The sequence below is a fragment of the Chelonia mydas genome, chromosome 10, assembly GCF_015237465.2.
Source record: "Chelonia mydas isolate rCheMyd1 chromosome 10, rCheMyd1.pri.v2, whole genome shotgun sequence".
Classification (NCBI taxonomy): Eukaryota; Metazoa; Chordata; order Testudines; family Cheloniidae; genus Chelonia; species Chelonia mydas.
The window spans coordinates 40,604,706-40,629,190 of record NC_051250.2 but is presented as its reverse complement, the minus strand read 5'-3'; the positions used below and the strand labels follow the sequence as shown (position 1 = coordinate 40,629,190).

At 50.2% G+C, this 24,485-nt stretch overlaps 1 protein-coding gene across 4 annotated transcripts in view; it reads left to right on the top strand.

Moving 5' to 3' along the window:
* CD276 (CD276 molecule) overlaps positions 1 to 23,988 on the top strand; it is a 95,456-nt gene extending 71,468 nt beyond the window's left edge. For 3 of the 4 annotated variants that reach the window (XM_043524038.1, XM_007059911.4, XM_043524036.1), the window contains exons 6-8: positions 8,579 to 8,620; positions 11,462 to 11,497; positions 18,138 to 23,988. In XM_043524038.1, coding sequence (XP_043379973.1) covers positions 8,579 to 8,620; positions 11,462 to 11,497; positions 18,138 to 18,160 — 101 coding nt within the window. In that variant the 3' untranslated portion in view covers positions 18,161 to 23,988. The remainder of the gene's footprint in view (positions 1 to 8,578; positions 8,621 to 11,461; positions 11,498 to 18,137) is intronic. The other variant, XM_043524037.1, reaches the window with a different exon arrangement.
* The last annotated feature ends 497 nt before the right edge of the window (positions 23,989 to 24,485 follow it).

Genomic DNA, 24,485 nt, shown 5'->3' with positions numbered 1-24,485 from the left:
GCACTTTGGGGAGGAAGATGCTGGGCATCTGGCAGATCTGATGCCCATCTCCCTGGCTGTGACTTCCCTGCTGAGGGCAGTTTTGATGTTGCTGGCCTGGGAGGAGCTGGTTATTCCAAATGTTATTGACTGGGTGGAGAAAGCCTCCTGAACTATGGATGACCACCACTACCTACACCTCTAAGGATGAACCCAGCTCCAGGGAATTCGCCCTGCTGCAGGCAGCTGTGGGCGGTGGAGAATGCAGTATGCACACAGTGCCCGGGGGAAACTTTACCACTCAAAGGCCTTTAATTGTGTCAGTGAAGGGTGAAAGGCTCTGCCAATGTTGAGAAGCCCTGTATGCTGGAGAGGATAGAGGGGTGTTTATGTGGCAGCCCAGCTTGGAGCAGAGCTGTGAGGGTTTTGCTAAGTTAGAGGCAATAGGGTGTTGGGTGTGAAATTCTCCCACTCTGCTTGATGGATGGTCGTAAGCCGCCAGCTCCACTATCTCCAGACCCGTGACATGGCCAATGGGGAGGTACCAATAGCTACATGTCCATGTGCGTTTCACGGCTGCCTGATTTCAGCAAGGCTCTGTCCAGGAACGTACCCCAAGGGCTCTCACCGCCCTCTGGGCGGGCAGGAGGTTTGCAGGCAGCTTCCGGCAGGAGCCTGGGTTAGAGTGAATTTAGTGAACTTAACTGTGAGCAATATGGGGTCTGTTCAGGCCGGTGCTGCTCAAACTCGCACACTGTACCTCCTGCCTGTGCCCTGGAACCCCACCCTCTCTGCCCTAGTCTGCACACGCCCTGCTGTTCCAGTCCTGGGGCCAGCGCATCGCAGCACTGGTCCCTCTATTGTGCCAGCCAGCTGAGCTGCGGCTGGAGGTTTGGGCGCCCTGGCGGAGCTGGGTGTGGGAAGGTTGCCATAGTGCCGGCCTGCCTTGTACCTGACTCCATGGAGAGCTAATGGCCCACTGAGCTCCTGTGTGCCTCCAGCACCCCCTAACTGATTTGAAATAGCCTATGGCATGTGCTCTGCTTTCCTTACCCCCCACGGGAGGGGCTAGTGCCCCCCTCTGGGGGACCCAGCTGTGCCAGAGGGGTGCAGCCTCCCGTCTCCAGTCCCGCTTGCTTTTGAAGTGTCTGTCTTCCCCCACCTGGCACTGATTGCTTTCGCAATCACCATCATCTCACGGTGGGGGAAGGAAACACTTGCAGATGAACTGCATTCTGCCGGATCAACCCTCTGCTGGGCTGCACACCTGGGGGCAAGGGGTGAGAACGAGGCAGGCCAGTCCAAGAACCCTGTGCCATCTATCAGCAGGAGGCGACAGAAGATCAAGGAGCCCATGTGTACATAGGGATGGTTGTGGCTGCTGGGTTTGTGTTGCAAAGTCTCAGGGGTTTGTCTGGTAGCCCTAGCCAATGTGTTGCCTGTGCTGATATTGCAGTACCACGGGAGGGAGGCCCATACTGCAGGAATGGGCCTGCCCACAACACTCTGTGCCTTGTGTGTCTCTGCTGCTCTCCAGACATGTGACTGCAGCATGTGTAGGAATACCCAGGCTAGCTTGATCAAAGCTCAGGGTCCTGCAGGGGCAGGGCTAAGTCCAGCTGCCATAGCTTTACTGCTGGATCAAAGCCAGCTTGGGTCTGTCTACACATGCTGCAATCACACATCTTGATTGCTGTCTAGACATGCCCATTGAATGGCCAGGTGCAGTGCCCCCATGTGGGAGAGAAGAAAGGGGGCTCATTTGTACTGCTATTGAATTCAGGCTGCTGGACCCAGACAGGATCCTGTGGTTTGCAGAAGGGAGTGCTGGGGACTGCAGCACAGCAGGGGACTGAAACACCCGAGAATCCTGCCAGGCCTCCAGGGTACCAGGAGAGCAGGATGCTCACCTGGTGCAGACCCCTGCCTTCTCGCAGTCAGGGAGTGCATTGTGAGAGGGCCTCAGGCTTGCTGCCCTCCATGTGGCCCAGACACAAGGCAATTTGAATATCAAGGCTCCTGGCACTGATGAATGGCCCTTTCAATCAATAGCAATGGGATGTTGCCAAGGTACGGAGAAGTCTCAGGGTGAGCCCCTCTGCATGGCTCTCTGGCTTCCAAAAATGGCACCATGCCTCGGAAGTTAACACAGCCAGAATTTCCCTGGAAAGTAGCAGTGCTGGAGGGCTTCCATGTTTGAGTAGCTGCATCCCTACAGACCCCTGAGCTGTCTGCGCAGCCACATGCGTGCAGCATTGCAGACAGAACCCAGCACACTGGAGTGAAAACAGCTGCTGGCGCGAGCAGTAGGGCTTCTATCTTCTTTAGGCCTCCAGCCACTAGAAGGCCGTGGTAAATACACATACGCTAACTAGCACTTTCAATAGCGGGTTTACCTACAACCCATGCTGCCTGCTGCACCCAGGCACCTGCTACATTGAATGGAACAGATGTGGGGAGAGTGCAGGTTTGTGTTTGGCAAAGGGGTACTACTATGGGAGGGAAGTGGAGTGGAGGAACTGGTTTAATATTACAAATGATGCTAACTTCTAGTCCCAGTGCCATCTGGGTTGTGGATAAATTCACAGCCTGTCGCAAAAAGGAGAGAGGGGGGAAAAAAAAGAAACCAGGGATGGGAGGGGGGGAATTGTCCATCAATAAAATCTGTGAAAATGTTTAAATGTCCGTAAAAACTGGCAAAATCTATGAATTCTTCTACCGCCTCCTTAATCCTCTCCCATGAACTCAGCAGAGAACTGAATATAGGCACAGAGAGTGGAAGCAAGGTGTGTATTTCCTATGCTCCAGCATCGATTCCCTGCTCTAAATGGACCAGGGAAAATCACCCAGCAGTGATGGGTTCTGTAAATGACACACTGGGTTCTTTAGACTGGGAGTTCAGGCTCCTGGGTGCTGGGCTCTGCCCTGACTTGAGGTGAGCCTTAGGGATGGAGCACAGGACTGGGAAGACCTGTGTTCTGTTCGTACCTCTGCTACTGGTTAGTTGGGTGATCTTGGGCCAGTCACTTCACTTCCCCGGGCCTCAGTTTCTCCATCTGTAAAATGGAGATAATGATACTCCTTTGTAAAGTGTTACATGTAGAAAGTGTTTCCAGCTGTGAAATGTCCCCACCTCCCAGAAGGGTTGGGAGGCATAACTCATTCCAGGGTTTTGAAATCACTAGATGAAAGATGCTGGAAAAGGGGCAAACTAGTGTTCCACCTCTACCAGAAGGCTGAATCAAAATGACTGAGAGGCAGGTTTCTGGGTTACATGGCTGGTTTTTCAGTCAAGTCACATTTAGTGGTAGTATTTTTGTGGGGGCGGCTGGGTGAAAGCTTGCAATGCTGCTACTACAAAGTGGGACCAAAGAAATTGGACCACAGGCTTTAATCCCTTTTACTGCGATGCCCCAGTTAGCCCAAGCTGGGTTCCTACTCTCTGGGGTTGTAATAGATGCACCAGGTATCTCTCCTCTCCCCAGCCATGTGCATTCCCAGAGTTTGGACACACCCTATGCCAAGGAGGGTGTCCTGTGTTGTCCACACGTGTCTGCCTAACCACAGCTGTGGGGCAAGGACCCAAGTTAGCAGCAGCAGTCTATCCCCTGGGATGCCTTGGGATGGATGCGCCTGTTGCAAACATTATGCATCTTCTCCCTGGGGAGCAAACAGAGATGATCTGCCTGGGGGGGTGGGATCTTTGTTGTTGAGGTTTGCAGCTGACATTTTGGAAGTAGCGAGGTGTCGCCAGCCAAGAGACAGATGCTCAGAACCTGCCTCTCAATCTGCTCTGACATTTCCCTTCCCTCGCGACTCCTCACCCCACCCCCGACAGAGGAGATGTGATGCGCAAAGTGACAGTTGGCCAAGTGCAAACACACAAAGGGTAGTATGCACTCGGGATAGCTCCTTTCCTTTCTGTACCCACCTTCTCATCTGAGAAGACATCACTAGTGTTTGCCACCATGGAAATGTCAAGGAAATAGCATGAGACACAGATGCTCTGTGCTCTGCCTCTCTTGTTCCTTTATCCCTGCACGTGTGTGTTCAGCTTTGAAAGAATTAATTAAAGCCCTGCCAATGTCTTGCTGGAAGCACTTTGAAAGCCCCTGTTTGAAAAACTGTTCTCCCCCTCGCTCTGTATTTTCTGCATCCTTGTCCTTTTCCCTGCTCTTTATTTCTGAAAGGTATTTGTACGAAAAGGGGATCTTTGTTCCTTTAAGTGCAGTTGCACATTCGGAGTGGCTGTAAAACCAGCTTTGTTGGCATTCCATACTTATTGTCTCCCACTGGTTCTGGAACCAATGGGCTCAATTTGCGAAAGCAAAAAAAGGTGGGTTTTTCTAGCTGCCACCACTCAAACTCCACCCAGGTGTGGGAAGTTTGGCTGGGTTCTTTCCTCCTCCTCCAGCCTCGGAGCCAGAGATGAAGAAGATTTTACAGATGGAACTTGCTTCATGAGTCTGTTGTTGCACAAGCAGAATAGAATTCGGCTGGCTCTCCTGGTAGGTGGGCTGCTTCTACATGACTGATGAGAGTGATTTTTGCCAGTGAAGTAAGCAAATCATGATGAATGGTCAAGAGAAGGTAGACAGGGAGAGTCTCCTAACACAAGAACAAGGGGACAATCAGTGAAACCATAAATAGATTCCTAGGTCAGAAGGGATCATTAAGATCATCTAGTCAAATCGTCTCTGTAACATGGGTCATAGTTACTTTTCATTTCTGCTGCCCCAGGATTTAAACCAGGGACCTTTGGCACTACAAAGCAAGACCATAACCCTATGCAACAGGTGTAACAAAGCGGCCTTTGGCGGGACACTACTGAGAGTATCAATTTAGAACAAATTGCTTAGAGCAGGGCAGTCACTGCAAGACTGGGGGTCCTTCGCTACTAAGGCACACCAAACCAGCCAAACAGAGAGGACTTTGTTTTTTACCACACTGGCTAACCAGAAGCCATTCCCTCAGACACTCCAGTTTCCCAGTATCACCACCAGCACCACTCCTTATGGGGATGAATTGTCATGAAAACCAATACCCCAGTAAAAGAAAAAAGGTTCTTCCGATCCCAAAGGACCAAGTACCAGATCCAGGTCAATATACAAGTCAGATCTTGTCCACAAATCATGCTGTTGCCAATCTTTTAGAATCTAAAATCTAAAGGTTTATTCATAAAAAGAAAAAAATATAGATGAGAGTTAAAATTGGTTAAATGGAATTAAATACATACAACAATTTTAAAGTTTTTAGTTCAGGCTTGTTTCAGGCTTGATGGGATTACTGCTGATTTAAACCAATCAAGTCTCTGGAGTACAAACATACCAGCTTGGATGGGTCGTTCAGCTCTTTGTTCAGAGCTCCAGTTTCAAGCACAGTTCCTCCAGCAGTTAGAAGCAGGATTGAAGACAAAATGGAGGGGTTTCCAGGGCCTTTTATATCCTCTGCCATGTGGAGGGACCCCTTTATTCTTACTGTGGAAAGTCACAGCAGCAACTGGAGTTTGGAGTCACGTGGGTAAGTCATATGTCCATGCATGACTCAGTTTGCTGGTGGCAGCCATTGCTCACATGCTACCTTGAATGTTCCTAGGAAGGCTCCGTAGATGTGGATTGGAGTCTCCCAAGGTCCATTGTCAGTTAAGTGTTTCTTGATTGGGCACTTACTCAGAATAGTCCTTTCTCAAGAAGCTGACCAAATGCTTCACTGATGCTACTTAGAATCAAACACATTGAGATACAAGTACATAGCCAATATTCATAACTTCAAATACAAAAATGATACACACAGACAGACAGCATAATCCTAAACAGCAAATTACAACATTTTCATAGACACCTTACTTGACCTCCTTTGTACAAGATTTGGTGCAACTATAGGACCTTGGTTGCAACAATGATCTATGCGGTCACAGTTCATGTCAATAATGTCACATTAATAGATTCCTAGGTCAGAAGGAATCATTAAGATCATCTAGTCAAATCGTCTGTGTAACACGGGTCATAGTTATTTTTCATTTCTGCTGCCCCAGGATTTAAATCCGGGATCTTTGGCAATATAAAGCAAGACCATAACCCTACACAACAGGGCCAGCCATTTTCTTTGCTTCTGTGGCAGATTAGGTGGGATTTGAACCTGCCGCCACTAGCGTACACAACAAAAAATGTTCCATTGCTCCACCAAATTAAAAGGGCAAATTTATAACTGATAAAATGAAATACTTTTTTCCACACAAATTTGACTGTATCATTTGATTGTGGAACTCTCTGCCACATGAAATTGTTGAGGCCAAGATCTTAGCTCGTTTCTAAGAGACTGTTACGTCTAGATGGATAACAAAAATATGCAAAGTTATCTTAGTTAATGCTAACAAATTTTGGAAGGGATAATACGCCTGGTACTTCAGCCAGTTTCTGTCTGGTAGAGATCAGTGTAAATTGTAATGAGGGGGCAGATTATTCCACAGCTGTTGTGTGGGGTCTTACCCCTTCCTGCGGAGCAGCTGGCCACTGTCGCAGACAGGACACTGGACCTCTGTTCTGATCCAGTCTGGCAATCCCAATGCTCCTAAGTGCAGGTTGCCCTTGGGGGCTTATTAACTTCGGTAGTGCCCCTTGAACAGTGCATTAGTGTTATGGAATCGACGTGGATCCTTCTGACCTGTTTGCTTGCTACATGAGCCTTCCAGGGCTGATGTGGGACCCTGGTGACGTTGCCATCTCGGCATGCCCGGTGCCATTTCAGCTGTCTGGCTGCTGGGGTGGGGTAGGGAGAGCGACTTGCCCTGCGAAGGACCCAGGGGAGGGAAGGAATGCGGAGGATGCTCTCTAGGATTTGTCCGGATGGATTCCTGCAGAGCAGCCGAGGTGCACGTCCAGGGTCTGTTCTGTTGAGGGCAGGTGCAATGCCATAGACACTTGGAGGGTGTCACAAGTGGTGGGTCAGTCTTGAGTGTAGAATTCGCAGGGCCCTGCCAGGCAGAACCAAAACAGGGTGATGTTACAGCTTGGTTGTGGCTTAGCAGCTTCAGCACAAGGTTGGGGAGCCAGGAGCTCCTGGGTTCTAGCTCAGTGTCTTAGAATCATAGAATATCAGGGTTGGAAGGGACCTCAGGAGATCATCTAGTCCAACCCCCTGCTCAAAGCAGTCTCTGATAAGGACTCTTCTGTGGCCTTGGGTGAGTCAGCTAGGAGACAGTCGTTACAGCCTGTCTGTAGCAGTGGCCTGTCACCCTGCACGGAGGCAGTGTCACAGCAGGCTGTGCACATGTTACAATGGCATGATGCAGTCCTGCCCTTACGGTGCCCCACAGGACAAATACAAAGGGCTGGAGACTGCACAGACTAGTGTGACTGGTGTGTCCCTCTGCGGTGGGCTTGGAGTGAGGAGGATGAAGGTGGCGTGAAGTGCAGTCATGCTGGCCTTGTGCATTAGTGGGTTCACATGCCACAGCGTGCATCATTCAGTGCATACATGACCGTTCGCTTATACAGCATGTGTTCATGTACCAGTATCTGGAGGCAGAAATGTGCATATGTGACGTGTGTTCCAGTATGTGCTCACGATGTGGTGCGTGCATGGAAGCAGAAGGAGCATACCTTGGAAAGCAGATGGCAGCGATCGGAACTCCCCTGGGTCTAGGCCCCTTTGGAGCTCTCCAGACCTGTCCTCTCTCCAGGTCTCTGCTTGGGGATGCTGAGTCTTGTTAAGCCACTCAGAGAGCACTGCTCCAGATGGCAGCTTTGCTATAAATAGGGGCGCTGGCGGCAGGAGAGCCTTTGTTTGGCAGCCAGGCATCTGTGTCACATCAGACTGATTGGTGGGTCTCCTCTACACTCTGAGGAGAGGGGATCACGCTTATCAATCGCTGCTTCAGCCAAGGGCCTAGCTCTGCACTGGGATGGGGAGAGGAACCGCCATAGCACCAAAGCATAGCACCAAAGCATCACAGCTAGGACAGGACAAGGCTCTGTGTCTGGGATCACAGGATCTGCAGCCTGGGGCTGCCTGACCAGCTGCCAGAGGCTAAAATTGCCTTCTCTGCAGGCCCCTGCTCAAGGAGAGTCCTGTACACACAGCTGTACACACAGCTCCGTCAGACAGACTCAACCTGCAAACAGCCTCCCCCCTTTCCTGTTAGCTGTGGATGAGCCATTATCCCCAGCAAGTTCCTGCCTGTTTCATCTGTATCAGAGTATGCATGCCCATCACTGTTGCATATAAATGCTTCCCTCCCCTGTTCCCACTGCAGGTGCATGGGCTCCTGAGAGCTGGAATCGGGCTCTCTCCTCCGCTCAGTCCTCCCTGCTTCAGATAATGAATGGAGTTCCAGGGCTGGGATAGCAAGAGGGGCTGTGGGCCAGGATTGAGGAGCATCAGCAAAGCTGTGGGGGCAGGGCAGGGCTGGGATAATAGGGCTGCAGGTTCAGACCTAGGGGCATTGCAGGGCTGGAATAGCCAGAGGGCTGTGGGATGGGATGGGGACCATCCGTAGAGCTGGATCTGAGAGCCTCCTCTACCTACCCATCCCCATTTTCTCAGTGATTTCTCTGTGCACCTCCGGAGGCTTCATGCACACATGGCTTTTGTTTTTCAGGGATGGAGGAGCAGATTGAGGATGATGGAGAACCCAAGACAGGTTGGTGAGATCTCAAAGCCCACATTCTGTGTAGATGACCGGGGTGGAGGCTGGGGCGCTGAATTTCATGTTGGGGCTGGGATTGCTAAAGGAGAAACCAACGTGCCTGCTGGGAAGGTGGGTCCTTGTGTTCTCACCCCAGCCTCCTGCATGAGTTCCAGGGGGCACCCTGTGGAGGGGGCTGGAACGGGTGGGTGGATCTAATTCCTCCCTGCACCTTCCCACTGGTTTCTGTGCTGCCTGGCTTGTTTCTTACTGTCACCTGCTCAGTCTTAGCTAGGGTTGCCGAGCATCTGGTTTTCAACGAGAACACACAGTTGAAAATGGACCCTGGTGGCTCTGGTTAGCACTGTGTCTGGGCCACACACAGTTCTTGCTCTTAAGCAGTGACCCTTGCTGGGTCAGCTACATCCAATGCTGACCTTGTGGTCAGCAGGAAGTAGTTTCCCTAGTGCAGATGAGACAGGGTATGTTCTTGCATGAAACTCACAAGAGTAAGGAAAAAAGGAGCCCAGCCCTGAGTCAGAGAATATGTCTGACCCGGAAGATGGAGCCGATGTGCCACAGCCTGGGTGTGCACACAACATATCATGAACACATACTGAAACACACGTGTCACATATGCACAGTTCTGCTTGCATATACTGGTATATTCACACATGTTGCGTAAGCAAACAGTCATGTATGTGTTGAACGATGCACGCTGTGGCATGTGAACCCATTGATGCACAAGCATGTGCATACACAGAGTGGTGCACACTTGCATGTGCACACACCGATGCATGAGCATGCGCACACAGTCATGCATGAATATAAAGGCATACGCACACATACACATGCTAATGCATAGTGTCGCACACACTTCCATGTGCACATATGGATGCACAAGCATAAGCACCCAGTCGTGCATCCAGTTAAGAGCACATGCTCACACATGTACATACTAAGGCATGAGCATGTGCACATAGTTGTCCATGTATATTGCATACATGCAAACAGATACACTTGCATATGCAAACACATTGCCAAGTATGTGCATACAGTTGTGCATGTTGTACACATGGACTGTTGCAAACACACACATTGATACATGAACATGCGCATAGTCTCACACAGAAGTGCACTGTCGTGTGCGTGATCACACACATGCCAACACAGCCAGTCTCACGTTGGCGCCTGTGCCCTCTCGCACGACTCTTTGAGGCAGGCCAGCTGGCTGTCAGTGAACCCCTCCAAGCTGTGAGCAGACTGGCAGTTTCGCAGGGAGCGGAGATAAGCTGTGTTATCTTTTAATAAAAAGTGATAGTGGCGCTCTGCTGTACTCAAATGAGTTAATTATATGCCTGGTGATTCCCTTTATCTGCTCTGAGCACAACAATAGCTTTGTTGTATACAGATTGGCTTGCGCCTAATCTCTCCTTGGGAGAAAGCGAACTCCCAACGCAGACTTCTTGATGTTTGTAGCTGCCTGTGAGATTTAAGGGCTGGGGCTTTGATTGGTGGTGGAAGTTGGCGAGTGTAATTACTGTGGAAGGCTGATAAATGCTATGAACTGTTAAATGGATTTTTCCCCCTACCTTCATTAGTGGTGGGAGATAAGCCACACAGCCTCCTCTCCTCCAGCCTAGTCCTTTCTCCTGACCCCCCAAACCAACAGGAGACTGGTTTCAAATCTCTACTATAAATTTCAGCAATTAATTTCCAGAGCCTCAGTGCCAGAATTTGGAAGCTGAAGGATGTGGTAACATAGCCTGGCATTTGTCCTCTTTTTTTTTTTTTTTCATATTGTGGCAGTAGTTTCTATAGGGGGGATTTGTGTGTGGGGAGATCATAGTCAGAACGAAGCACCCTGTCCCTGCCTGATCAGGAAATTCACTTGTGTTAAGCGCTGATGCCAAGAGCTGCCCAGAGGAAGCCATGTGCAGGCTACAGTCACCACCAGTGTTTAGCAAAATCAGCTCCGTATCTTGAGTGCCATATCTATTAATGGGCTAGTTACTAGAGCATTCCTGAAACCGCACTCAGGAGATGTTGCTTTCGTTACAAATTACAGGGGGTGAGTGGAGGGGAAGGGAGATCTTGGATTTTACTATCATTCAAAGATATGGCTGGGTCTCTGTCCATTTCCTAATCAGTAGGCATCCCCATCACAATCCCACTAGTAATAATTGACACTGATAGGCCCCCTCGATAGCAATTAGAGAAGCCAAGGACTGAGCAGACAGTGGATTTCAAACTCTCCCCTCATGCCTAGGGGTAGTGTCTCCAGAATTGGACTCTGGCTCATAAAAGAGGGGCAGCTTTAGGTATGTAAAGAATGTGATCTCTAGGACAGTCAGGCCGGGGGCTCTGCTCAGTGTCCTCCTCTGGGTCCCTTGTTTTGATTGTCTGACCTGTACTCAGTTGAGGTCTGGGCTCTGTTGCCTCTCTCTCACCTGAGGGGGCAGGCTTTTGTTGTTCTCATGGGCTCCGCCCACCGACCTGGGATTCAAACAGGCAGGATCACAAACAGGGGGAGCAGGCAAAGACAGAGTTTGCAAAACAATTAAATTGGGTTGTTTGGCTCCTTGATCAGAGGCAGCTCAGATGCGGCAGTGAGTCCCAGGCAGGGCAGCCAGGGCCAGTGCAGAACCAGCTGGGCAGGACTACATCACTGGGGAGGAAGAAAGGGATCCATTTGGGATGGAGGAGAGCTGGGAGGAAGAGCATGTCCAGGATGCCCTGACGAGTTGGTGGATCTGGGCCCAGTGTGGTTGAATGCTCTGCTGCTCTAATGCTCTGTTTGTTGCATGCTGTGGTCCTAGGCCTGAGTTTGACAGAATTCTCTCTTCTCACCAACAGCTTTGCAGCCTCTGAAGAGCTCAGAGAACAAAGAAGGTAAAGGGCATTTCTTCTCTCCTTTTGCACTCGCATACAGGGTCTCTTGCAATAACTACACAGGCTGGCAGACCCACTGGCTTCTGTACCCTTAAACCTCTGAAACCTAACTGCTATTACAGCCAACTGGCTGGTTAGCTCAGCAGGGACAGTTGGAGATCTGAGCTGTGGGTTATCTAAAAACAGCAACCCAAAGCCTAATGCAGAACCACAACCAGCTGCTGGATGCTTTGTGTATCTGGGATTTAGATGATTGTTTTCTGCCCATTCTTCTGATTTCTAGATTTGCTCATCTCCATGGTGTTTGCAACTTCTCCCAGTTTGGTGTCAGCTGTGTATTTCATTAGCACCCTGTTGGCTCTTACTGCCAGATTGGCAATGAAGGTGTTAATTAGACCAGATTGGATTCGGAGGCCATAACCCCCCCCCACCCCCCCCAACATATCCGTTGCTGTTTAATTCTACCCTTTGTTTGTGGTTTCTTGGCCACTTTTCAGTTCACATCAATGATTTTATCCCAAGCCAATCAGGTTTTTGCTAGATACAATATTAACCACATTAATAAAATCCAAATGTATTATATTGATATCTACTGCATTCCCCTCGTCCATTGATTTTGTAATTCTCCCAAAAAGAGCAATCAAGTTTGCCAAGATTTATTCTTTCCCAACGTCCAGCGCAGTTTATTGCTCATGCATCCATTATGCTCTAGCAATTTATTGACTTTTTCTTTTAATTTCCATCATTTCACTAGTGCTAGAAGCTGGGCTAATGAGACAGTAATTGCCAGAATGATTCATTCATTCCTTTTTGCTGAGAACATCCTGGCTTCCCAAGTTCTCTGCGATACAGGCAATCATTTCCCAGGTGCACTGCGGAGGAAATGGACAAAAGGCAGCCAGATGCCCAACTCAGTGAAAATCTATGGGAATTGGGCACCTAATTCCCATTTATGCCTTTGAAATTTCTCCTCCCTTCTTCCCCTGATTAATTAGCTGGTTGCTTTAATATCCTAGGGTCCAACTACCTTGGGTTGCACATGCAGATTTCCTTCTCAGTCATCGAAATTTATTTCTTTTGGTGTTAAAGGCAGATTTTCCTAAAGCAGCTTGGGGTCTCAGCTATTGTTAAGTCATGGTTAATTTCACCCCTCTCCTCCATTATTAATGGCCCTGCTTTCTCTCTAGTGCTGCGTTTTGTCCTTCTGGATTTATAAAAACCTTTCCTTACTCCTCTTCACTCTGTTAGCTAGAGCATTATCTCACTCTGCTTTCTCTTCCTCCCCTTGCTGCCCTTATCTTTCCCCTGCAAGCCTAAACAGTCTGTGCTTGTTGTCATTGCCTCCTCACTTTTCATCTCCAAGCCAGATTGTTTGCTTAACCCCACAGCGTTGAGAAGTCCCTTTGCATCCTTCCTTGCTGCTTTTTTTTTTTTTTTAGCAGAAATGTAGTACGAATAATGGCATCTCCTAGGATTCTCCAGCTGATGAGGGTTTTTCGGTGCTGTACAATGAGCTTTGAAAACACACACTCTTTCTCAACATGCACACAGGCCTTGCTGTGTAGGCAGGCTCAGCCTCTGGGAATGAGGGTGGAAATCTCTCAGCCTTTACTCTCTGCACTTTAGCAGCCCAGACCTTTTGCAACATTGGCTTTGTCTGACAAACCACCCCACCCTGATGATCTGACCACTCCTGCTTCCTGGTCTCTATGCCTTAGTGTGTGTTAAGGAGAAGTTCCTGTGGAATATGGCTGAGTGAGACTGGCTATTTAACCATTACATTGCCGGACAAATCAATGCTTAGGGAAACCCATCAACACAGCCTGCAGACACTCGATAGCAGAATGTTGGTTAAAGCGAAAGGTAGTGCTGGCTCAGTGCTCCATAAATAGGGCACTTTGTATTGTAATTATTATTCCCTTTAGGTATATATGACTTTAAGGGAAGCTGGGGTCTCCAACAAGCATAGAGATTGGTGCCCTCCAGCACTGGGTGCATCGTAAGGATTAGGCCTGTGTGAAGCTTGCAGGAGGCATGGGGTCCTCTGCGCAGCCGCCTGGAGCTCTATTCCTACCTATGTTCTCATTTTCCCTACGTCCCGGGTGCGCTCTTGGGTTCCTTGCATCTTGAGTCAGTCATCGCAGGGGGGAGTGTTCCAACTGTGGCACTACACTCCAAATTAAAGATGTCACTTTGTTGTAAATGTATTGGAGTTGTTCCAGTGTTGTGTGGGAGGAGGAAGGATGGCCAGGTGCTTATGGCCCACACCACGGATCTGAGCTCCTGGGGTCTATTTCAGCCTCGATCACTGTGCGAACGAGGACAAGTCTTTTACTGGCTTTGCGCCTTAGTTTCCCCATATGTAATTAGACAGTAATAGCACCTCCCATGGGGCTATCTTCATCTAGGTTTGTAAACCCCTTTAAGTTCCATGGCCTGCAGCAGCAATGGGAGAATGCAATATTGTTGTAGTCCAGAAAACCAGCTCTAACCGAGAAGGCATGGGAGCTGGTGACCAACCTTCCCATCCTCAGACCTGGTGGGCCTGTGAGCACGTGCCATGCACAGTTCTTAGTAGTCCAGCCTTTGTTAGTTGGGCACAGCAGTGAGTCCATGGACATGTGTCTGTGCTTGTTTAGGGACTGTACTTGCTCACCATACAGAGGCAGCTAGCTAGGGGATTCCAGCATGAGCACAAGGGATGAAAATCCCCCAACAAACCCAGTTGCAAACCCACTAACAGCCACGACAAGAAGAGAAGGGTCTGTCCTACCTACCGAGCAGTGTCTGCGTGCTGCAGGGCTGCTGTCAAAGCTGGCAGCCTGCCCGTGCCAGCCTGCTGGCTGAGCTAGGCCAGAAAGCTGCTCACCCAGGACACTGGGTACAAGCCACCTTGTGCCAAAGCCATATTTTTAAGCTACTGCCGGTAGGAGCAAGGTGCTTTGCTAGGATGCAGATTAACGTCATGGTTGGGCAGCATTTGGTGCTAGCTGGGAGCAGTTGCTCTCCAGCTCACAGGAAATCAGCTGATACATGCCAACTGCCACTCATCAGCTCAGGCAAAGCAAGGGCCTGCCTGGGAGCCCTGCATCCCATGCAAACCCTGAAACTTGTGGGCTGGCCAGAGACCGAGGGGAAGATCATCCTGGGCTTCTGCAAGCCCCTGCAGAGCAGAGATGACCTTGGGTGTTATGGTTACGCCAGAAAGGTCCTCGCACTGTTAATCCCATGGATGTCAATGTGTCCACTTCCAGAGTAGAGCTCTGTCCAGTATTAAGAAACCCCAGACTTCATCAGAGGTTTGTCAATACTGGGTCTGATTCTGCTCTCACTTACTCCAGTGCAGCTCCAGTGACTTCAGTTCATTCACCAGCGTGAGCAGAACTGGGCCATCATTTCATTGCTTCCTGGTTTTGTGTCAAGCATGAGATCCCAGTGTATGGAGGGGAAGGTTGTGGGCAGGGACCGCAGCATGTAGAGTCGCATAGTGTAACACCACCCTGCTGGGGCTGTCTACAGGGATCAGACTCTGGGCAGCTGGATTGAAAGAGCATGTGCTGCTACCGCCAGAACGAAAGAAGCAAAACTGCCAGGGCCCGCAGTAAAAGGCTCTTCGGCTTGTGTGTGGGGACGAGCCACTAGAGAGGGACAAAGACCCACCCCGTTCTAGCCTGGGCATACTGGTCTGGGGTCATAGGATGGAGGGCATTTAAATGACCATGTGAAACTGAAGCTCTGCGCAACAGCCTCCAGATTATCCACATTTCAGGCCTGTGGAGCCTGATCCGGAGAGGTGCTGAGCATCTGGAACCCACATTGACATTGAGGGGCGTGCCAGGAGCTGAGCATCTCCCAGGAGCAGGCCCGCAACCACTCTGAGATTACGAATTTTTGCTTTGTAAGTGAATCCAGTGGTGAGGAGGGAGATCAGGCCTGGAGTCGGAAGCAGGCCCAGGCTGGACAGCAGTGGTGCAGGCTTCTCCATGCTTACCTGCCTGGGCAGGTTCACCTTTAGGTTGAAGAGAGGAACTTGGCCTCCATGATGCCCCCAGCCCAGGCTGGCAGTGGGGAATCACTGGGACCAGTTGTGGTGTGGGAACCAGGTTACTGAGAACTGTCCTGAGACACCAACACGTTCCATGCAGGCCACTGCAAAGCTGTCACAGGAGAACAGCTTGTGGGCACTCCAGCCCACATGGGGTTTGAACCCACAGCCTCATTACTAAAGGCTGTATCTCCTAGGCATGAGGCACTTGCTCCCAGATGGGGGTTGTTCACATTCAGGAGTATCATCCGTGCCTGCAGTGTAAACAGCCCTCACAGTGGACTGGCCACACAATAGCTGCTGCCTTTGCCAGTGCAGTCACTGCAGTGCCAGCGTCTAATGCTCCGTAAAGCACTTGGAAATGCCTGGCATTTTGCAGGAGGTGCACAACCGTGCTCTCTGCGCTGGCCTCCCGGCGGTCCCTGCGTGGTAGGAGAAGTGTGGATTTTGATGCAGTAAAAGCACCGTGCTGGTCAGACAAGCCCCGTGGCACATCACCTGGCTTGATGAGAGTGCTGGAGGAAAAGCTTTATGGCCCTGCAGCATGAGCTCTGGATCCACACTGTGCCATGGTATGATAGCAATACTCTCTGCTCCCTGAACTCTTCTCTCCTGAGGGTCCCAGAGAGTGTTGGAAAGAGGAATGGAGGAAGTCTCCTTACACTCCTGGAAGGAAAGTGTGAATATCCCCATTTTTCAGATGGGTGAAGTTACAGGGTCTTCCAACACAGCAGTGAAGGAGCCTGGAATTTCTCTTGTGAGTCCCCTGCTCTATCCACTAGACTCTGGGATATTCTCTCACTGGGGGTCACAACACAGCAAGCTACCCAATCCTTCCCAGATTGCTCAATGAAAGAGAGTCCCATAGGGATGGGAGGGAGCTCCTAAGGGGCTCCTGCTATTGTTGCTGGCACCGAGAGGCTGAACAACAGCTTGAGTGGTTCGTTACCCGATGTGCTACACCCAATAATCACAACGGGGTGGAGAAGCAGAAAAGTTTATTTGAAGCTTCAAATAGGTACAGGGAGATTTTGAATCTCAAATCCTGTACGCAGAGCAGGAAGTTACACAGGCTTTTATACATCCTTTTTCCCAGCATACTTATCCAATAGCAAGCTGCCCCAAGTATCCATATAGCCAGCCAATCCAGTTCCCAGCTAGTTCCCTGGTTCTCTGTATCATTTGTTAAACTATACATAAAGCTGCTTTATTCAGCATTGTTCTTCCATATCTGCCCTGTTTGGCCTTGTTTAGTTTCAGGCAGTCTGACTCTGCAGCATATTGTTGCAGATTCTCAGCATAACTGCTGTGTGTGCCTCCAGGCGGGGGGGCCAAGGACACTTGGGCCTAGTACGCAGAGCTGCTGCGAGTGCCTCCAGGCGGGAGGGGGGGCCAAGGACACCTGGGCCTAGTGCGAGGGGGCTTCATCGACACTCGTGGTCTTCCATCCCCTCGAGTTACCTAGTGGCCATGCCCCAGTGTCCCCAACACTATGGAAGAGGGGCCATGGATGGGATAGGACGCATACCACTGCATTAGATCCCACTTCATTCCCCGTATCATGCTCAATGCAACAGTTCCATGCCCTTCAATGCGTGCTTCTTACAGTAACTAAAACCTACCTCAGTCCCTTCCTGTGCCCGTGGGGAATGCTAAGTGAGTTGTCTGTATCCTCATGGAGACTCGTAAAGCATTTTCTCCACAAATCATTCATCCGGTGCCAACCTTAGCAGAGCATGAGTGATATAAGCATGAACCCCAGGGCACCGGTTGAGCTGCTGTAACTTTGAATGGTCATTTATTGAAATGGGTGATTTGATGGATTTATCTTTCTTTTTTTTACTTTAAATATCAGCCATTTTGCTGTATTGGTCTGGTCGAGGTTTTCCTGACAATTTTTGTTAACTGGGATGGGGGCAGGAGTGTGAGCTAGTGACTGGCGCACAGGGCTGGGGTTTTTTGAGTTTTTGGTAGAAAAAATCAATATCTGAAGTATTTTGTCCAAAAGCTGAAATACTGTGATTTTGAAATGCCGACCTAGTGGCGCATGGGAATTGTAGTTCAGGTACCTCATGTCCCCATTCTCCTCTATAGGTTGGAATCCCTGGTTGAACTACCTGATGAGGGGAGGGGAGGTGATCCATCATGGCAGCGGTGTAGCCGCAGGGCATCATGGGAAATGAAGTCCACCCATAGAAGAGAGTGGGAATACAAGCATCCAAACTACCATTCCCATGAAGCAGTATGATGGCATTTCACAATTAAAATATTTTGGCTTTCTGGCGTTCATTTTTTTTAAATGAAAATTTGAATTTTTCTATGGAAAATAGACACTCTGTGAAAACTTTCACTATGTCGAAATCCCAATTCTGCATCAAAAAAGTTTCAACATAAAATTTCCCACCAGTCTTATTAATCACCTAACATTCACCCAGTAGGCTGAACCTTGTGAAAACTGGCCCCTTGTGCGGATTGTGCCCTTTGACCCGCCTGGGAGCCATTCTCGGTTTCTCTGTATTCTTTGTTTCTCTCACCTTGTCCCCTCCCCCCACATAAGGTCCATGGATTGATTATTCACTTTTCTTTCACTTTCAGGCAACGAACAAGAAATTGACTGACAGGAAATGGAGGAGACACACAAACGATGCCCCATGCCACAGACTAGCAGCCTGTCCTCTCGGACCATTGTAGCCTCCTGGGGGCTGTCCTATAGGAGACGCTGAATATCCCATCGCCTGTGCCACCATTGCTGCATACCCTGGCCATGAAGGACAGCAGCTTCAGCCTGTTTTCTCTGTTTGCTTCACCATAACCGTCTCCCCCATCAACACACACACAGGGTAGACGCGACTGTGTCACTATGTAGGGCTCACTTCCTCACGGGGCTGGATACACTTTATTTCCAGGAGTTATTGTCTTCCTGGCCCATGCAGCCCAAAGGGGCCTGATTCTCCATTGTCCTGCACCTTGGGTGCTCACTTCTACCAGTGCAAAGTGGGTGCATAGTGCTCCCAATGGTGACCATTTGCACTCACGCTGCCCCAGTGGAAATGACTGCACAAGATGCAGGGCAGTGGAGAGTTGGGCCCAGGATGTGAAGGGCCCCTTCCTGTAGGTGATTAACTTAGAGATCAGTGGGATTACTCCTGCGTTTAAAGTTAAGCAGGCGCTTAAGTGCTCTGCTGGATGGGTTGGAGGGCTCTGGCCCCTTGTGAGATTGAACCCTCCCTGCACAAGAGGTGCAGCCAGGAGGGATGCAGTGGGGACTCTTGTCCTGTGTCAAACGTGTGTGTGGGCAGGTGGGGTGGGCAGTATCGATGGTTAAGGGGATATTTGGTTATCAGTGCCCCATTACAGCACCAGCTCTTGGTGTCTTGGCCCTTGTAGCATGTGACTAACGCGAGAGCCAGCTCTATGGCTCCATGGATGTCCCTCCTCCCCACTCCCCACTTCCAGCCATCCTTCCCCCGCTCTCACCACAAAGCAGGCTCCAGCTTATTCCCACACCCCAAATTCAGCTTCTAAAGCAGGCGGACAGGGGGAGGGGATGGGACCAGGTGTCCATGTCTTTCAGAAGATCCTAAAGACAGAGGCTCTGAGTATCCTTGTGCCCTCCTGTCTGTCTTTCCTCTCCTGCACCTGGTGCCTGAGGCCCAACCACAACTGCTCTCCTCCATTCAACGAAGGGGAGCCTGCTGATCGTTGGACCATCCTCCCCCCAAGATGTCTTCATGGACAAGGTTCAACAACCTCCAAGAGGCAGGCCTATGGAGGTGGACAGTGGGCCCAAGAAAGTCTTTGAAGTTCCTTGGAGATGGACAGTGGGTCCAGGTGGCTTTAGAGATGGAGAATGGCCTAGTATGGTTGTAGAGGCTCGGTGGGGATGGAGGTCATAGACTTGAGTGGAAGTGGTCCATGCTCTTGGTCCTGGCTATGGCAGAGGCACAGCTCCAGAGAGCGTCTTGTTATCTTTAATGTTGTACCACTGTCACCAGCATGTGTCTTTTGCCTTAAGCCCCTGGAGCCAGATCTGTCCCTGGCTTAATTCCATTGAGGTTGGTGGAGTTACCCCAGGGGTGGGTTTGGCCCAGAGGATTTTGTGGGGCCGGAGAGGGAGAGGAAACTTCATAGATCTCACCCCCCTGCCTTGGCCTTGCTTTAACAAAGAGTCAGGAAGTATCTGTAACTGGATGTTGTGCCTGCTTGGGCCAACTGTGAGGAGGGGAACTTGCAGGTCAGATGTGACCCTCGGCTACTGTCTCCCAAGCTGCTTGCGTCCCTGATGGAGAAGGGAACGGGCATGAGCAGAGGCAGAGATGGATTCTCCCACGGTTTTGCATCCCTGGTTGGGAGGGATGATCCACAATTTTCTGCAACAAAGCTATCCCCATTTCCTGCTCTGTCCGTCAGAAAGCCTCCCCTACAGCCTGGTTCCAGGGCCAGTGAGGACAACGGTGCCACCTCAGCTCCCTGTGAGGAGCACTGGGTCAGGCACCTCAGTGAAGTTAAATGGGAGTTCCCCCATGGCTGTAGCTCTCACACACTGGCCAGTGTGTTCCTGGGCATCTGGTAGCCATTTTGAAGCCAAGGTTTCCCATGAGCTGATGCCTCTAAAGTATGTGTTTGGAGCCAGCAAACCTGAGGTGAATGGAAAATACCTGACTGAGCAGCATGATACCTGCCTGAGACCCTAAGCTTTTCCTATCAGAAAGCGAGAAGCAAGGGGAAGCTAGGCTGAGAGAATCCAATGGGCCATGGAGGCCCACCTGCCTTCTCAGCCCCACACATGGTTCATCTGAATCCAGAGGGAGGCCCCATGGTGGAGCAAAGCAGGGGATGGGTGCCAGGGCCTATCTGATGGACTAGAGGCTCTGGTTTCTGAGGCTACCACTGGCCCTCTCACCAGCACTAAAATCACTATGGGCTTCCCAGCTCTGTCGATGGGGGGTGGTGCGATTAACTTCACTGGGGATGCACTTGTATCCCAGCTGAGGGGCTATTATAGGGGGTGGTGGGGAGCACCTCCTATCATTAAGATTGCTGATACCACCCTATATTAGACCCTGCTTTCAGTTGTTTTATAGCTTTGCCAAGCTTTAGCTGTTTGGGCGGAGATTTTCCATGCCAGAGGTCTGCCTCAGGCTGAATGCATTTGGCAAATTTCAGCCAGAATGGCTTGGCCGTTTCTGAGAACGAGGCTAAGGGAAAGGACATTGTTTAGTCCACATTAAAAACAATTTGGGCACCCTTTTCTTTGAGCAGCTTTTGCACCGTGTGCTTTGGAGTGACACTTGAAATTTGGTGGGGGCATGGCCTCTGTGTCAGATGTGCCTGTTGCTACCCTGGTGAAAATCTGCCCACATTTGCTCAGATTTCTTTTTAAAATTGCAGTTTGCATCTGCCCAGAGACTTCAGTTTTACCAGCAAAAATCTCTGATGATTCCATCCTCATTGAGCATGCTCAAGGCTCTCTCAGCTCTTAGCGCTGACCAGACTCTGCATGTGCCATCCCCAAAGAGCAGCTGTGCATGCTGCTGCTAGACTAGGGCTGCTGGGACGAAGCTGGGCTTGCCCTGTGATTGCTGTTCTAGGCCAGGTGTGGCTAGGCACTAGAGCTGAGGGCAGAGAGGCTGTCTCTCCTGTGCTCTCAGGGCCCCCTTGCCTTGCTGGGATCTAGGCACTCTGGGGGAGAAAGCTGTCTGATGTGAGTGCAGAGGGGACAAAAGCTGGATCAGGACAAGGGAAGGAGTAAATTGGTGAATCTAGTGAGCCTGGGGTTGCAGGGGGGAGGGATGCTGGGACTAGCGGGATAAGGAGGCTGAGACTGGCAACTGGGGGAGGGACTGGGAACCAGGGAGAGAAATGGGACAGGACTGGGAGCCAGTTGGCTGGGGTGGGTGGGGTACTGGCACTGGCTGGACAGTGAGGTTGGGATTAGGGACCAGTGGTGGGGGGCAAAGGAGGGGGACAACTGAGAAGGAGTTGGGATGTGGGAGGAGAATTGGGACTGCTTGGGCAAAGAGACAGGGCAAGGAGGGTGGGAAGGGGAGACTGAATTTAAATGAGCAGCCCAGGGAGGGAGATGAGGAGTGGGAGCCTGTGGGGGTGGGAAGAAGAGGGATCTCTGATGTGGAACTGGGAAAGGGAACTGGCTGGGAGAGGAGTTGGGGCAAAATGGGGAGAATTGTGATGGGGTATGAGTGAGATTTGGGAGAGAGTTTGGTATTTGGAGAGCAAGTGGGGGGATGGAGTGGGAGGTGGAGGAGAGGGAGACTAATGCAGGCTGGACAAGGAGATGGGCTGGGATGAGAAGCCTGAGCAGTAAAGGTGACAGGGTAGGCCAGGAGAATGGGACTGGAACAAGGAACCAGGGCTGGGACAGAGACAGGAATAGGTTGTTGGGGAGAAGGGATCAAGCTTGGGAGCAATGATGGGAAGAGTCTGTGCCACTAGAGCACATGCCCCTCCAGAGCTGGATTGGAACCCAAGGTTACTGAGGCTCATTCCTCTGCCGTCAGCAAGCATCTGGTAAAGTGTGGATCTCATACCCCTCTGAGCCACATAGAGGATGACAACCCACTACTGTTACCAGTTACTCCATGAGCTCCAGTGGCAGAGGTCTGTGGGGTGAATCTAACAGTTCCAGCCCTGCTGCTGATGCATATAGGTGTCAATATGCCACACAAAGGAATTCCTGATCTTTTATTTTTTTTAAACTTTGGAAAATATGTGACCCCCTTGTGCATGTGTATTATGGTACAGTTTTTAATGACATGGTCACATACGTTGTTTCCACAGGATCCCTTCCTGGTTCAGTGCACTGGCTAGACCTACTGTAGGAATTATAGAATCATAGAATCTCAGGGTTGGAAGGGATCTCAGGAGGTCATCTAGTGCAACCCCCTGCTCAAAGCAGGACCAATCCCCAATTAAATCATCTCAGCCAGGGCTTTGTAAAGCCTGACTCAAAAAACCTCTAAGGAAGGAGATTCCACTACCTCCCTAGGTAACCCAGTCCAGTGCTTCACCACCCTCCTTGTGAAAATTTTTTTCCTAATATTCAACCTAAACCTCCCCCACTGCAACTTGAGACCATTACTCCTTGTTCTGTTGTTCTCAGTGGTGGCAGACAGTCTAGATCCATCCTCTTTGGACCCCCCTTCAGGTAGTTGAAAGCAGCTATCAAATCCCCCCGCATTCTTCTCTTCTGCAGACTAAATGAATGGAGTCTGCAGGACCCTGTCTCGTTTGTTGCTGAGGAACGGAGCTTCAAGAAGAGAAAGGCATGGGTCTCATGGGAAAGGCAGTTGAATGCTGCCCTGGACAAGTGGATTCTATTCCTGTCCCTGAGGCTGAGTCCCTGTGTGATGCTGGGCAAGTCAAACCAATTCTTAACGGGGCCACTGACTGTGTTCCTCATTTTGGGGGTGCCTGACTGGAGACCCTGGGTGGAAGTGTTGAGCACGCCCTGCTGCAGCTGGTCAGTAAGAACTGTGATTGAATATAGAAAGTGCTGTATAATGCTTGTCAGGCCCTAGGTGCCTCGTATTGGGCACCAAAATTAGTAGATACTTTTGACCTTAATCTCTTTGTGCCTCAGCTGTCCACCTGTAAAATGTGGATAATACCTCTCATCTCTCCAAGATGCTGGGGACAGGGGATTCATTAATTTTGGTGAAGCACTTCACTACTCTAATGATGAATGGGGGAGAAAAGCCCATGAGGAAATGAATAATTCTGTCTCAGAGCAGGGTTTGAATAGTGGGCAGTAGATGGGGCGTTGGAGCCTCACATGGAACAATGAGGCCAAAACAAAATATTGACTAACTGCCCATTAAGGGAACACAGTCCACCGTGCATCATGATGGAAAAAACAGTATGAGATTGTGTAATTAAAGACTGTGTCATAAAGCGTACGCACCAGGGACCGAATTTAGATGGCCACAGTGGCCTTAATTCTGACGTTTCCTAACTTTTGATGGCTTGACTTTGCAATCTAAATAGCTTCCTTTTAATGTAGCTTTTGTGCTTAAAGACCTGTGCAGGCCACGGAATGTTTGAGTTAAGGGGCCTAAGACGGGATGTTCTGGCCCATAAAAGGAGCAGAGCCATTTAAGCTGTGCTCACAGTACCAGCGGAAACATAAAGGGACAGACCAAAGTCAGGGAGATGCCAGCATTGTCCAGCCAGCCTACCTTATGCACATTTTCTGATCCCTGGCTGCCTTCTTCACCCTCCATCCCTGCTTCTCACACTCAGGCCCAACCGTGTTGCAGTCAGACATCCTTAGCACTCGTCTCTGGCCCCACTCAGGCAGGGAGATACCATTGTGCTAGAATCAAGGTCTGATTTGGTATTTTTTTTAATTATTTAAATTCTGGAAGCTGGAGTATTTTGTGCCTTGACATATTTTGGGGGGAATAAATGCTTGGTTCTTTTTGACAAAGTTCCTGGGGCCTGGTGTGGTTTGTAGTATGGTTTGGTGTGCAGGCCCAGCAGTCCTCGTTGGCATGAGGAGAGAACATCAGCCGTAGAAAGACCTGAGTTGTAACTCAGTAGCTGGGGAAGATGTATGTTCCTATGATCTACTGGGGGTTCTAGGAGAACCCAGCTGCCTGCTAGGGCCCTGCCAGAACCTGTGGACTTCCCCACCCTGGAGAACCTGGGACTCCTCTGTCAGCCCTATGTTAGGGAGAGAGGTGCGGGTCTAGATCTCTGGCCAGACCAAAAGGAGTCCCTGATGCCCTCATCCCATGGTAGGACTCATTGCCAGATGTGAACGGCATGCAGACATAGCCCTTTAGAGGCAGCCTCCATCCACGTCCACTGTCAGGGATCCTCAGCTGCCCCATCCCAGCTGTTAGGGACACTCCAGCTCTCCAGCTCCGGTGGGTATTGGAGAGGCTAAAACTCCTTCCGTTCAAACCTGCTGTGAGGGGTTCC